A 16,659-nucleotide genomic window follows, 5' to 3' on the forward strand; every position below is an offset into this window, starting at 1 on the left:
TGATGCTGCAGGGGAACTGTGGAGGGTAAATTACACCTTAGAGTTTATCCTGACTCAAGGCAAGGAAGCTGGGTTTTCATGGCCTGCACCCATCAGTTATTGGTTAAGAGCTGCTCAGCGAGATAGCTATCCAGGCCCTTTCAGATATGGGCAAAGGGACTTTGGGCAAAGGGACTCCAGTAGCCCCAGGGCAGTCCTTTGAGGAACAAAAGCAAATACAGGAAATTGAAAGTGAAAGCACACAGAAGGGTAGGGGAGCACAGACACAGTAAAAGTGATCTGAAGAGATCTGGGCACAGCACTGCAGTGTCAGCTCACTTGATATGTTCACACTGCCACCCTTACGTATCACTGTACAATGAACAAGTAAAAGAAAAATTATCCAAGACATTATAGAAAAAGAATTTCTCTTTTATTTGATGCGGTTTAATTCTGTCCCTAAATAGACCAGGCAAATTTTTTTATATCAGCCTGAGGATAATTAGTTCTACAAAATCATGCAACTTTTCTTGTGATCTATTCTAAACAGACAAGGAAACATGTTTGGAATTCGGTGTATAGTGAGTGATGTGATTCGGCTATCCTCCCAAACCACTGGGCACATGAAGATGACTTAGAGTTTCTCCCTCTGAGTGTAGAAAGCCTCAGCAACTGCTGGAAGGGAAAAAGTCCTTGCCTGAGGATTCCCCAAATGGCTGCCCCTGGAGCAATTAGCAGACATAGGCCACCTCTCAGATGTTATAGACAAGAAAGAGGAAAAGCATTGCTGACAGATGTCAGCTGGTGCCTGACCTGGTATTAACACTTCAGCCAGAGGGTTCCCTATTTCACATAAACAATTTCATAGAACACCAACATCAGACAAGGTCATTCTGTCACTGTGATGGACTGACACAAAAACGAGACCACTCTGAAATCTTATCTGAGCCAAGACAAAGACATGGGTGACTGCTGCTTCTTGACCTATTACAGATTTAACCCCGTTCTTCTGCCTCCTAGAAAAAAATTATTAAGATATCCAATGCTGGAACTGTCCCCAATTCCTGACCATACCTGATCCAGAGCAAATGCTTGCTTCCTGAAACCCCTCCTGAATCATCTAACACAAGTCCCACAGCAAGCCTTTCTCAACACCCTCCTGAGATGCCCCAGACTTCCTCATAGTGTGAGGTCTCTTTGCTGCAGTAAGTAATAAACCCAACTTTGTTTGACCAGACTATGTTCCTGGCTTTCTTTGACTGTTGGGCATTGCCATGGATAAGCCTGTGTTACTCCAGGCTCCACGTATACACATTCTTACAGGTGACTTTAAGAAACTGGTGACCCTCTACATATGGGATCAGGAGTGTGGGAGACATTTTCTCTGTGGCCACATTCTTAGAACCTACAGAACTGTCCCTCTGACAGTTAGTCAACTTTTGTCATTGTCATTGTTCTGACCAAGTAGAATTCTTCACTCACTGAAATCTAATCCTCAGTTTTAATGTCTAGAGAACATCTGAATAAGGAAATAAGAGGCTTACCTTAATTCTTTGTCGGGCAAAATTGAGGTAAGTTTCACCAGGCTTATCTCCAATGTCAGACAGTGCTATTGAATAAGAGTCAGAATTGTTGACTCGGGCATTGACACACCACTCCACATTAAATAGATGTGCAATGGTGTGAATCGCTGAAGAGGGCAGAGAAGAGAAACAAAGAGGGTGAAGTGTGTGTACAATTTTATTTGTAGCTGGGTTTCTGGCTGCAGCCCCTGGCTCTACGATAAGTTAGTGGAGATTTGATAAGGATCCCTCCTTACACCAACACCACCACCTTAATAATTATAATAATAACACAAAATACACATAAACACATGAATACTATCATATATACATATGTATATATATGCATATATACAAACAATAATAAAAAGAAAGTGTTTAGTTAATAAAGGCTATCTTAAGAAATTCTCAACTTATGGGCTATGGCCCTTGTAGGGTTATTGCAAGAAATCCATGAATCTACATGTTCAACCAAGTATTTAAAAGATGAATGAATAGGGCTTCCGTGGTGGCGCAGTGGTTGAGAGTCCGCCTGCCGATGCAGGGGACACGGGTTCGTGCCGCGGTCCGGGACGATCCCACATGCCGCGGAGCGGCTGGGCCCGTGAGCCATGGCCGCTGAGCCTGCGCGTCCGGAGCCTGTGCTCCGCGACGGGAGAGGCCACAACAGTGAGAGGCCCGCGTACCGCAAAAAAAAAAAAAAAAAAAAAAAAAAAAATCTTAGAGGGGACACTCTGGTTCCAAGTTTTCTTTGCAATCTCAAATATCTTAATGAACATACCAGTGTGAAGTGCAATCATCCATGCCACCATTTTATGAAAGGTGAGGTTCCTGTCCAGTTGTCTTCGAATTCTTGTTGAGCAGCACTTTGGATTAAAGGGAAAAGAATGAAATCGTAATTGTTAACAAGAAAGTTTTCTCTGTGCCAGCCATTAGACACATATCATCTCATTTAATTCTTATGACCATCCTAAAAACTACATCATTCTACCCATTTGACAGATGAGAACACTGAGGCTCAGATAGATGTAGTCATCTTCCCAAGGTCAAACAGCCAATAAGTGGCATGGCTGGCTTAACCAATGTTTTAGGTTCTCGTACTATTAACATAAAAAGCCTCTCATGGAATCCATTGCTTAATTGTATAAAATATGAATTTGGACAGAAAACATCTAACTATATAGTTTCTAGTTCAGATTAATTTATTCAATAACAAGGGGATATAGAAATTTTAAAAGGACAAGGCTGCCCTCAAAGACCTGAAGGTCCATGGGGACACAGACAAGTGAACAGTTCTAGAACAAGTGAATAGTTTTAGAATAGCACCCTTCCAGGACATAGACACTATGAGAGGAGAAAAAAAGTGTCCACCTGCATATGTTGATAGAGACAACATAACAAGGGAGATCATTAACAAAATAATCATAGCAAAAATAATAATAGTACTTACAAAGAACTTGTGCAAGGAGCTGCTTTAAGTGTTTTTTTTGATTGTTTTTAAAATTTTTGACCACACCGCGCAGCACGCGGGATCTTAGTTCCCTGACCAGGGATCGGACCTGCACCCCCTGCAGTGGAAGCGCAGAGTCTTAACCACTGGACTGCCAGGGAAGTCCCTAGGAGCTGCTTTAAGTGTTTTACATGCATCGACTAATTTCATTCTTACATTAATCCTATGTGGGAGGTACCATTATTATCACCACATGACAGATGAGGAAACAAAGGCATAGAGAAGTTACCTTCCCTTAGGTTGCATAGTTAATAAGTGACAGAGCTGGGGTCTAAACCCAGGCTCTCTGATGCCAGAGATATCAACATTCTGATATTTCATACCTTTTATGATTACCTTGGCATTAAAATGGCATTTTGGCCAATTGGTTAGTGTAATTGTCCTACCGACATATGTTAGAAGATGTGGGTTTGAATCTGGATTCATGTCAATGCCCAAAGTAGAGAAACCTGGTTTCTGGTTGAATCAGCCAGAGCTTTGTTCTCCTGAAAAGTGGTCAAGTGCTCGCTCTGGATGCTTTGTTTCCAAGGCTAGATGTACTGCCATAGAGATTCAGAAGACTTTTAAGGAGAACAGAGTGAAGTGCAAAAAACCCCCAAAACGAAACAAAAAGCTCAGGTATTTTAAATACCTGGTTCCAAACATATTCAATTTTAATATAGGGGTGTTAAATATTTGGCTTACTTATTTTTAATAAAATGTTCTGGTTTTATAGAAAAAATAGAATTGCATAGAAAACTGTGCTTACTCCACTATCTCTGAGTTAGCTACACCTAGGGAGGACAGGCTGTTTGGATCATGAAAGCAGGTTCCTGGAACTGCAGAAATACCAGTAAGGAAGACACTGAGGACTTCAGAGAAAGGAAAAAACATTTGGCTTTATTGAGTGCCTTCTGTGAGCCAGGCAGTTTACCCATAATCACTGCCTCATTTCAGGTAACCAGATAAGTATTACTGTCCTTATTTTACAGATAACAAAACTAAAGCTAACTCTCACATTGGCTGGGATCCAGGACTATTTGTCTTCGAGGTTCATTCCCTTTTCCATCAAACCAAATGTAAAGATACAGTCACTATTATTCTCCATGTCTAAAAACCAAGACAAGAAGTTAAGTGAACGTACTCTATCTGGAAAGTGAGGTTAGAGGGAGTAAGTTTTGGGAAGGGAAGGAAACCAATAAAGGGTGTATTAGCACATCAACTACCACTACCATATCTTATCAGCGGGCTCTCCGAACAGGGAACTCTGGGAGACCGTGTAGGATACACCCCCAGAGGTTTGTTACCTGAGGGGTTAGGAAACTTGGGTAGTCTCTACCAACTCCTATCCATCGTTGGCTGAAGGCTCTTCCCAGGGCATCAACTCCCTGGCATTTCCGGCTTGCCCCAGGAGAGGGCTGAAAGAAAATCCTCAGGCAGAGAATGACCTGAGCTGGCAGAAGACAGCTGCCCCATGTACTGGAACTGACAGTGCAGAGGGAATACGGGTGGAACCCTACCAGCAGCAGCTACAACAAATTGTTCACCGGTGACTCAGGCTCTCAAAATAAGGGTTTCCTGGTTGAAATCACTTCTTTTACACTTCTGTTGGTGAAGGATTGACTGTCCTGTTTTCTTTTACAGCCTCATTGTCTTTTGCGTTTATTTCAAGCGCCGTACATTGTTTTACTCCTTTGTAGTTTTTACAGTTTTAAGGACATATCTTTTTCCTGTTTCCTGATTGCTAGGTTCCTCCACAGCTTCGCAGAGTCCTTGTGGTAGGCAGAATTGTAAGATGATGCCCAATGACCTTATCTAATCTCCTCCCCTTGAGTGTGGGTGAGACCTGACCTATGACTATGATAGGATGACAATCCTGTGATTTTGTTACATTATATGGAAAAAGGGATTTTGCAGAGTTAATGAAAATCCCAAATTGACCTTAAGAGACAGATTATCTGGGTGGGCCTGACCCAATCACACGAGCCCTTTAAATCTGGGTCTAAAAGAAATCTTAGGTGCCAGAAGTATTTGATACGCTGCTGCTGGCTTAAAGATGGAAGGGGCCACATGGCAAGGAATACTCCTCGGATCTGAGAGCAGCCCCAGAGTAACTGTCAGCAAGAGACAGGGACCTTAGTCCTGCAGCTGCCAGAGACTGAAGTTTGCCAACAAGAATGAGCTTGGAAGATTTTACCCAGAGTTTGCATATGAGTATTCAGCCCAGTTGACGCCTTGATGTCAGCTTTGTGACACCCTGAGCAACAGGACGCTGGACTTCCGCACAGCTGTGAACTAGTAAACAGGCGTTGTTTTAAGCCTCTAAGTTTGTGGAAATTTGTTACACAGAAATAGACCATTTAATACAGTCCTCATTGGCGTGACAAACGCAATTGGAGTCCTAAGAATGAGAGAATGGGAATTAGTAGGGTCAGAAAGCAATTTGCCATCAGATATATCTGTGTTGGACCCCAACCCTACCACCTAGCTGTGTGACATTGAACAATATGCTCAGTTTCCAGCTTTCTCACCTATATATTTATCATAATTATTCCCTCGTAGGTCTGTTTCATAGATTCATTGAGAGGTATTTAATAAACACTCGATTTTTTTTTTTTGGTATCATTATTTAACTTTTCAGCTAGTATGGCACGGCTCCCCAGCTAGAGGGTAAGCATCTTGTGTGCAGAGCAATATACCATGTATTTTTAACAATCCTTTCATAACTATTTGGTTAAATGACATTTTCACTGTCCTAGAACCCAAGACAATTATTCTAAACCTATAGAGATGTATTTACCCACATATCTATACATGCCAAACGATTTTCTTTTCTACTTCCAGACAAACTGTTTTGAAACTTTTGGGGGAAAAGATACTTGCTCCTGCATGCTGAATTTGAAGAAAAGGAATGTGGTTTTGTCCTAGTCTCTACACTGTCTCCATAGTTCTACCCTTTATCATCATCAACATGGATCATCAAAAATATGAAACAATAGATTTCAATGCCTCTTATCAGCTTGAGCAACAAACTGTTAGAGAAAAGTTAACTGAGTGCCAGAAAAATGGAGAGATGTGCTTGGGAAACACAAGGTCCATTCAGTAATAGTCTGATCTTAATAGGTGGTTTAAAAAAATGCTATTTAGTATGAAATACATACATCTTATTAGAAGAGAAAACGGAGACTCTTAGTCACTAATGAGTTAGTAGAACTAACTAAGGTCCTACCAGGGCACCAATCCCTCATTTTTCCAAGCCACCCTCTATAGTGTGGTCAGGAATGGCAAACACATCCAAAGAGAAGCCGTAAGCCATGATTATACGGGGCTTCCAGATATAATTTCCTCATTTCCTGACAAGGGGGCAAGATGGCTGGTTCGTGGGGTAGAAAGGGAGGGCTTTGCTGCCTGTGACTGCCCAGGGCTTTTTTCTCCCTCCCTACCATGCAGAAACCATTTTTATGCTTTTGAGTCACTTGGGAATTACCGCCAGCCACCTACTAATGACCCAAGCTGCCATCATGCACAACAGCTTCCTCACCAAACAACTGCTCTCCTTTTTGCTATTGACTTCTAAAGGTAAGTTCCTCTGTTACTCTCAACTAGAGCCTTGCCCAATCTCAATAAGCTAACATTCAAGTGCAAGGGAGATTACTGAGTTATCTCGGCAGCTTGCTATGCTCGATTCAAACTGTGAGAGCAAAAAAAATTCAAAACATTGAGAAATGGAACAAAGAAAGTGCATATTTAATGGGGCAAAACATTTGCTTCTGTAACATGAGTGTCATGGAAACTTTAAAGTTCTATTTTATGTACACCTGGTCTCGCCACAAGTGCCATGAATGAATCTGAAGTAGATATTTATACGCAGTTTGAGAGAAATTGCAAAAGCCAGCCTTGAATCTACAGAACTCACGCAAAGAAACTGATAGTAATGTTGAAACCTGGTGGCAGTAGAATATGCGATAAATATGAAGAACACCATTGGATTTGTACAGCACTGTCTATAATTTTGAAAATACATGTCTATCTTCTATCTCTTCCATAAAACTCTAAGCTCCCTGAGCTCATGGCTCATCCATGTCTTACTCTCTACTCACTCTATGTCTGCTGTGCTTAGCATATAGTTGACACTCAACAAATTTTTTTTTTTTTTTTTTTTTTGCGGTACTCGGGCCTCTCACTGTTGTGGCCTCTCCTGTTGCGGAGCACAGGCTCCGGAAGCGCAGGCTCAGCGGCCATGGCTCACGGGCCTAGAGCTCCGTGGCGTGTGGGATCTTCCCGAACCGGGGCACGAACCCGTGTCCCCTGCATCGGCAGGCGGACTCTCAACCACTAGCGCCACCAGGGAAGCCCTCAACAAATATTTGTTAACTGACAACTCATTAGTTGACAGGCTTAGTCCATTAACACACTTTTAGAATATCATTCATATTCATTCTTACACTTGCATTATCTCACCAGCTTTTTAGCTAAAAACAACAAAAAGAAAAACAACAACTATGAGACAGGAAGTCCAAGAGCCTTGCCCTGGACCACATGGTCAGATACAGAGCTACATCGAGGGCCTCTGACTCCCAGGCTATATAAGGTTATAGAAAAGAGCTCACTCTCTTGCCTTCCTGTTTCTTTCTGATCTTCAGACTAGAACTTCCATCCAAGTTGAGGTTATGAAGGCTTCTTTGGGGACTTCTGTATGCTGAGTCCCACCATTCCCCATTTCCCTCAACAGAGCGGGCTCAGAGTCTTTACCCCTATTTTTCCTGGGGTGGGCCAACCCTGCGGTTTTCTTTCTCCAGCTAACCAGAAGGATTATAAAGCCAAGTCTAAAGGATTAAGACCACTAGAAACTGAAGTTCTGTGACTGTTAAGTTTGCATAAAGGCCTACTAATAAATCCTTGAACTTACAACACCCCTGTCACTTCTAGCCTAGGTTATTCAGCCTACCCGAATATTCATATATACATGATGGACTTTCTAAGACCATAGGACCACCACAAGAGAGTTTTGAGTTTAGGTGGCATGTAGGAAAGTGAACAGGCTCTGGAGGCACAAGCACCTGGGTTGGAATCCCAACACTCTCAATGAATTTCATCCCCACCTCACTGGCCTGACATGCGGATTTCACGAGGTGAGGTCTAGGAAGACTCAATAAGTGGCAGGCGTTATAATTTCCAACATCAGTCACAGCATGTGTACTCATTTTAATCCCAATCAGAATAGAAGGTTCTTGGCCCAGTTAACATTTCAGATTGGGAAATCTGGAGGAGGGACACACCCCATCTGTAAAAGAATCTTACTTGCTGCTAATTTTTAAAAATATTTTCTTTGACATACAGGTCTCTCTGGTTAGAGAGTTGAGTTTCTCTGCAATTTGAAGAGCAGCCTCATTTCACCCCTGTCTTTATAGACCCTCATGAGGATCTTCCCTCCTTTTAGGCCACAGGAAGCCTAAAAGTGGCCATTACAACATGCGCCACTCATGGGGCATGGCCGTGCAATGGCATCGCAATTTGGGCCTGTGGGGTAACAAGGATTTCTTAACAGGCTGTCCTGGCGAAAACACTGCCTGTTTCTCAGGGTTTACTTCCTCTAAATAGAAAGTATTTGAACAGGGGGTGGGGGGACAATAAAAAAGCTACGGTTCCCGAACTTCATTTAGCAAATGTTCATTGGGCACCTGCAATATACCAGATGTTGTACTTTACAGGTGGCTCATCAATAAAACTTTTCAATTACCATATGATCCAGCAGTCCCACTCCTGGGCATATATCTGGACAAAACTATAATTCAAAAAGATACATGCACACCAATGTTCATAGCAGCACTATTCACAAGAGCCAAGACATGGAAACAACCTAAATGTCCATCAACAGATGAATGGATAAAGAAGATGTGGTACATATATACGATGGAATACTACTCAGCCATAAAAAGAATGAAATAATGCCATTTGCAGCAACATGGATGGACCTAGAGATGATCCTATTAAGTGAAGTCAGAAATAAAGACAAATACCATATGATATAACTTATATGTGGAATCTGAAATATGACACAGCTGAATCTATCTACGAAGCACAAACAGACTCACAGAGAGAACAGAGAACAGACCTGTGGTTGCCAAGGGGGAGGGGTGTGGGGGAGTTTGGGGTTAGTAGATGCAAACTATTACATACAGAATGGATGAACAACAAGGTCCTACTGTATAGCACAGGGAACTATATTCAATGTCCTGTGATAAATTGTAATGGAAAAGAATATAAAAAAGAATGTATATATATGAATAACTGAGTCACTTTGGTGTACAGCATAAATTAACACAACATTGTAAATGAACTATACTTCAATTAAAAAAAAAAGAAAACTTTTCAATCAAATGGAGTTCTACCTCTGTGGTTTCTTAGGTTAAAAAGATGATTTTGGAAATCCTTGTAATCAATGTCTACTGTTAGTTGTAGCCTGCTAACCCTATATTAGTAAATCAAGTATTGTATAGTTCTCAAAGAAAAAGAATCTCCTTAGGATCAATGTGAATTTAGTAAGACTAGGGAAAATGAGGCAAAGCTCAAGGCAAGTTTTGTTATTGGCAGTTTAGATCACTTTCCTTCACCCACTTAGTCTTCGATTACCAATTAAGTATTAACATCTCAGCTATACATTTAAGGTCCTAGTTTACCAGCAAAGCTCCAGCCTGACCTCAGACACCTGCCCTTTAAAATCCGTACACTCCCATCAAAGTAGATTGCTTGCTTCTCTCCACTATAAATGACCTCTACTTAATAGGTATTTTTTTTTAAAAACCTAGTTAATATAAAAAGAACATCTTATTAAAAGGAAAAAGAGAGGCTACTAGTCACTAATGAGCAGTGGAATGGGTCCCATCAGGGTATCAGTCCCTAACTTTGGAAGAGCTGCCCTCTATGGTGTGGTCAGGAATGGCAAACACATCCAAAGAGAAGCCACAAGTCATGATCACACAGGATTTCAAGGATATGACTTCCTCACCATTTCCTGTGCTTTTGCCCATACCGTTTTCTCCATGTAGAATGTCTTTCTCTCTCCTTTATATCTCATACAGGCTTATTTTATCCTTATATGCCCATATCTGATGCCACCTTCTCTAGGAAGGCTTTTTCCATCCCCTGCACCACCTGATATAATTTCCCCCTCCTTTGATGGATTCCCTGTAGCTCCTTATTTGTAACATTTTGTGGGACCCATCATATTTTGCTTTGTATCGTATTAATTTGAGTACATGTGCAGATTCCAAGTTCCTCTTTTCTCATTTTTGTATAACAATATCAATAAGAAGTTCGTATACCATTTTATAGATTACAAAAGCTCTTCCTACATAATCTTTTTTTCTTCTAGCATAGTATATTAGGGGCTCTCTGGATTGTTGAAGTGAGGGTGAAAGAGCCCGGGCATTTAGAAAGCTCTGAACTTCTCAATTCCATGGACATAACACCTGTCACATTCATTACATAGTGACTCATAGCTCATTGATCCCATCTTCTTTGGATATTATCCACAAAAGAGATTTTCTCTGACTTAAAAATTTTGAAAAACATGGCACTGTGAGATTAATTCCCAAATTTCACGTCAGTCTTGTAAATCTCTGTTTATATACATATACATATATGTCATATGATGTATATCTGTCTGTGTGTGTACATGCACATGTACTTTATTGCTATTGCTGAGGTATATGTTGATTGGTTGTTGTTTTCTTTTTGTTTGTTTGTTTGTTTTTAATGTCTGTTCCAGGTTAAATGGCTATCCCAGGGAGCTCCACCAACAAATAATATAAAAATAAACTAGAGAATCAAGCATTGCTTGGCTTGTGAATATTGTACAGAGGTTGGAATCCTCACAAACCCTTGGTTTGCTTTTCCTATTGATACAGCCACTATGGAGAACAGTATGGAGGTTCCTCAAAAAACTAAAAATAGAACTACCATATGACCCAGCAATCCCACCACCGGACATATACCCTGAGAAAACCATAATTCAAAAAGAGTCATGTACCGCAATGTTCATTGCAGCTCTATTTACAATAGCCAGGACATGGAAGCAACTTAAGTGTCCATCGACAGATGAATGGATAAAGATGTGGCACATATATACAATGGAATATTACTCGGCCATAAAAAGGAACGAAATTGAGTTATTTGTAGTGAGGTGGTTGGACCTAGAGTCTGTCATACAGAGTGAAGTAAGTCAGAAAGAGAAAAACAAATACCATATGCTAACGCATATATATGGAATCTAAAAAGAAAAATGGTTCTGAAGAACCTAGGGGCAGGCCAGGAATAAAGACGCAGACGTAGAGAATGGACTTGAGGACACGGGGAGGGGAAAGGGTAAGCTGGAACAAAGTGAGAGAGTGGCATGGACATATATACACTACCAAACGTAAAATAGATAACTAGTGGGAAGTAGCCGCATAGCACAGTGAGATCAGCTTGGTGCTCTGTGACCACATAGAGGGGTGGGATAGGGAAGGTGGGAGGGAGACGCAAGAGGGAGGTGATATGGGGATATATGTATACATATAGCTGGTTCACTTTGTTATAAAGCAGAAACTAACACATCATTGTAAAGCAATTATACTCCAATAAAGATGTTAAAAAAGTCGGGGGGCATTGAGCTTGATGGCCTTCGAAATTCTGAGGAACTCAAACTTTGTAAATGTTGGTTCTTACCGCACTAGAACCCCTGAGGAAAGACAGCAGATTTCGACAGACGGGCAGCAGAATCAGCATGCAGTTGAAATTCAGGCAGGCTGCAGGGGCCCTGGCCAGTGCCAGCGCTGACTGGAAAAGGCAGGATAAGAAGCAGGGTGACTCCTGTGCGCCCAGGACACCGCCCGTCCCGCTTGCCTACACCCACTCCCCCAGGCTTCCCAGCATGAGGCCCACACTCAAGAGATATCAAGTTATCTGGGAAGGAAGGTCCTTGAGAGCCAGGGCTCTTCTTGATCATAAATGAATAAAATGTTGGGGTGGGGAGCAAGGGCCAGATTAAAATAAATATTATGAATATTTTCCAACATAAAGAGAATTTGAAATAATTTCACAATGAATACCTGTTGATTCATCTCCAAGATTCTACCTTTTACATTTTACAATGGTTGCCTTAGCACATGTCTCTTCACCTCTCCATCCATCTACCCATCCCTCTATCCATCCATCAACGCATCTTATTTTTGATGCATTTCCAAGTAAGTTGCAGATATCGGTTCACTTCCTCCTAAATATTTAAGCATGCATATCATTAACTAGAGTTCAGTATAGAAATTAGGTCTTTGTAAAGAAGATTTTCTTAGCACATAGACTAACCTCAACAGTAACTAAGTTCGTATGGTGTAATGCTTTGGCATTATAATTGTTCTTTGTCATGCCTAAAGAAGTTGCATATTTTGGAGGACAAAAATGCAAAGGGAAAGCATCCTTTTCAGTATCAACCTGAATAAGTTAACAACAATTATAATAATGTAGTGTAATTATATGTTATAATTATTTATGCATATGATGTATAATACATATTATAATTAGTATTATTAAGTAATGGTTTCAGTATGATGTAACAAATGATATCCTCTGGGGGCAGCCGTAATTGTACTTATTTTCTTATTTTCATTTATGATGAAGAAGAGCCCTGGCAGTTCAAGGAAACTGAGAATGTTATTGGACCCAAGAAAAGTCAGGGGCCTTTGCTCTGCCAGTCGAGTCAAAGAACGTGATCTTTGGGCAAGTTCCTCAAAGGCTCCATATGTAGGGAGAGGTTTATTTCCTGAAGATTATTTCATAACATGTCATTAGGAGCAGGGCTTTTCACGCACAAAAGTTAGTAGGAATCGGATGATGTAGAGAATATAGGAAGTTCCACTTGTGCCACCTGTGTCACCCCTGGATCGATCTTTCCAACCTGGCCATCCATTCCGGAGTCAGTATTAGATTTCTCCTTCAAGCTAAACAGTAGCACAGTAGTTCTTGGGAGGGGAAGGATGCTGCTGGGACCCTCTGCCACACTTCTGTCTGTCCCACACTGGGAGGCCTAAAGACTCTTGCTCAGGGGGTTGCAGTGGAGACAGTGAGGCCGATGGTGCTCTTTGGGTTGGTCAGAATATTTCTTTAAAACGTTAAAAGGAATAGGAACAAGAATCTCTGATTAGACATGGGAGCCAGTCAATACTGCGGGAGATGGAACTTATACTTACCCCAAGAAGTTTTCGAGTGTAGAAGAACTTATCTGGAATGTCATAAACCCGGTAGTACCAGACAAAGAGGAAGACGTTCATCCCCAGCCATACCAGCTGCACAAACAGAAGTGGTTGAGTGAAGTTTTCATGTTTCAACAGGTAGATTTCACAGCAGTTTAGAGTCAGACCAGGGTCAGGACTTCCCCAAGTACAGCCTTTGATTAAGGCGGTTACAAAGCCAGCTCCTTCCTGCAAGAGTATCACTACGCTTCTCTGTAACTAAACTTTCCTCCCTGTGTTGTCCCCCGTGATTGTTATGCTACTTGGGCCGTATGCCGAGTTATTATCTGTCTATCTCCCCTCCTTTCTTTCTCCTCCTTTTAGATTGATAGATGACAGCAGGTGATTCTTCTTACAAAGAGAAGGGAAAGCAATCTGTTCCTATGCTGTCCCCCGCACCAGCAGGACTTTGCATTTGATTCTCACAGGTGTGATTATCTCTCTCCACCACACAGCATCCCGCCCCAGCTAGTGGAGGTCTCATCAGCTAAAATGACAAGGCTTTAATTCTACTTGATAAGTTTTGCTTCACTTTTGAAAGAGGGAATATTCAGCATCAATGAGGGAATGAGAGGCATGGGATTTTTTTTTTTAAAGGGAGATCCTTCTAGATTGTGACTGCTCATTTCATCCCAAGCACTGACTGCATCAAATGATGACTCTACCCAGTCCTCCACCTTCAGCTCCACAGTAGCAATCTGTTCTTAACTGTGCTTTGAGGCTATTTGATGTCCTTCGATGCTTGAGAATAGTCTCTCTTTATAAAGAAGAAGGTACTAAAACCACTTCTCCATTTCCTAACCTTGTCATTTTTACTTTTGCCTTCCAAGCTGTGGATTCACTTTCAAGTATATGAGTGTATAATTTAGATAGAGGTCACTTCCCAGGAAAAACTGAGGTAAGAGCTAAAAGTGTATATATTTGAACTTATTTTTTAAAGGAGTAAGCTGTTCTTCAAATGGGGATAAGAAATCACCTTAACAGCTTGGAGTCCTCAGAACAATTCTGTATTGCATTAGAGTGTTGATGTGGTTTAATTTTTTTTTTTTTTTTTTTTTTTTCTTTTTGCGGAATGCGGGCCTCTCACTGTTGTGGCTTCTCCCGTTGCGGAGCACAGGCTCCGGATGCGCAGGCCCAGCGGCCATGGCTCACGGGCCCAGCCGCTCCGCGGCATGTGGGATCTTCCCAGACCGGGGCACGAACCCGTATCCCCTGCATCGGCAGGCGGACTCTCAACCACTGCGCCACCAGGGAGGCCCTTAATTTTTTTTTTTTAATGACAAAATATTTGTGATTTTTATTTTATCTGTGTCACTCATTTCTCTCTACCTCTACAGCTCAAAGAGTCATGTTTACTTCATGATGAATTATTTCAAAAAATTCATACATAAGTGTTCTTTTTAACATCTGGGTAATACTTTAATTGGCTATTTGGAAGAGCTACTTATAAATCACATTTCTATCTTCCCAGTTGTCTGTGATTGCTTTGCTGAGACCACCATCTTAAAAAAATACTTGATCTATGTTATGTTAAAAATTAAAGAAATCATCATGTCTGTTCGAAAATTAGCCATATCTTTACTTACAAAAATTGTTTCTCAAGACAGATTATATTGATTTATATACAGCTAAATATAATATATATCATATATATGCTATACATACGTGTCTAGATAGTTCTTTTCAATTCCCTTCCCTTAAAATTTTAAAAACCTCACAAATAACTAAAGTTTATCTCAGAGGAAAGAAGATACTTTAAAAAAAAAAATTGAGAACTTCAATTATTTGGTGTAATTACTGAAATAAAGGCCAATTTCCCATACATGAGCCAGTCTTGCATTTGTTATTTGGAAAACTGTATAGAATTTCAATTGCCCATTTTTAGGTGGTATAAATACATAAAAAATAGAGAAATTTGCCTCTGAGTAAACAAGGATCATTAGCATGAAATGTCTCCTACTCCCACTGTGAAATGCTGGCTAATTTATTACTCCTAAAAACTCCATATATAAACTAGGTGAAGTGAGCCCCCAGATACATTCTTTCCATTAATAAGTTTGGAAGAATGGACTCACTCTGCTTACAGATGGATGCATGTTCACATAATAAATCAGTTTCAACACAATTTCTCATACAAAACAAACAAAAAAGCTTTGCTCTATTTTCATTTCAAAGAGAACCCAAACAAGTCAGAGAATTTGTAATTTCATTCTCATCGTACTTACAACGACGAAGATGGAGAGGCCCTCATTCACAAACAAGTTCCCCATGGTGGCAGAAGTTCAGTGCCTCGAGTGTGCCTTTCTTCTCTGCTATGCTTCTTCCTCCCATGAGGAAATGAAAACAGCAGCCTTGGGGCAACCTGTTTCCTTTTCTATTATCAGAAATTAGCTAATCATTGGTCAACTGTAAAGCTTGTCTCCATAACAAATTTAAATCTTTAACCACAAAAAAAATGACGGAAAAAAAGTCTACAATGATCCAATCACAACTAAACATAGTGGGAAATGAAACTAATTTCTACAACTGAGAGGCAAATAACAGTACAATTCATGGTGTTTTACACTGTGAATTAATTTTTGGACTGATTGGTTATCAAGTGGAAATTTTTAAAAAGTCACCCAACTAGCCATGACTTTGGGCTAGGTAAAAAACATTAAATAGATGTGATATCTTTTGATAGACTGGAGCAGCATTTACAGTCTTGTTGAGAAAAATTATAACAGTTGTGATAGCTGATATTTATAGAATGCTTACTTTGTGCCAATTTTCTAAGATATGTATGTGTGCATGTAAATACATGTGTATGTACATATATACACACACACATATGTATATATGAGTTGATACACATCTGTGTGTGTGTCTACACACAAAGACACCCATACACACACATACATAAATTCAGTATATAAATAAATTAATTTGATACTAACAATTCAACACTATAAAGTAGTTTCTATTATTATGATTAAATTTACAGATGAGGAAACTGAGACCCAGAGCAGTTAAGTTACTTGGCCAAGGTCATGCAGTTAGGAAACCATGCAGCTGGGATTTAAAACCCAAGCAATTTGGCTATACTTTTAACCACGATACTAGAAAAAAAAGCCTGACAGTGGCAACCACATCCCAAATCACTCCTAATACAACCATGGGAAAAGAAAACATAACACATAGACCAAAATGTTTGAATGACTGTAGTATTCCCAGGTGGACATGACATTTTTCTAGGCAAGGTAGGTAAACAGGGTCAGAACAAAGGTATGTCAGATGTGGTAGATGCCATAGGCAGATTTAGCATTTTTTTTTTTCTCTGACTCCCATCCAGTCTTTAGGACATGAAGGAGACAGAAGGGTA

At 40.5% G+C, this 16,659-nt stretch overlaps 1 protein-coding gene across 1 annotated transcript in view; it reads right to left on the bottom strand.

Moving 5' to 3' along the window:
* CYBB (cytochrome b-245 beta chain) overlaps positions 1–15,578 on the bottom strand; it is a 33,584-nt gene extending 18,006 nt beyond the window's left edge. The window contains exons 1-5 of the mRNA XM_081222121.1: positions 15,524–15,578; positions 13,257–13,352; positions 11,740–11,850; positions 2,323–2,407; positions 1,524–1,669 (exon numbers count right to left, since the gene is read on the bottom strand). Of these exons, the coding sequence (XP_081078247.1) occupies positions 1,524–1,669; positions 2,323–2,407; positions 11,740–11,850; positions 13,257–13,352; positions 15,524–15,568 (483 nt within the window). The 5' untranslated portion in view covers positions 15,569–15,578. The remainder of the gene's footprint in view (positions 1–1,523; positions 1,670–2,322; positions 2,408–11,739; positions 11,851–13,256; positions 13,353–15,523) is intronic.
* Positions 15,579–16,659: the final 1,081 nt, after the last annotated feature.

Source organism: Mesoplodon bidens, assembly GCF_964165515.1.
Source record: "Mesoplodon bidens genome assembly, chromosome: X".
Classification (NCBI taxonomy): Eukaryota; Metazoa; Chordata; class Mammalia; order Artiodactyla; family Ziphiidae; genus Mesoplodon; species Mesoplodon bidens.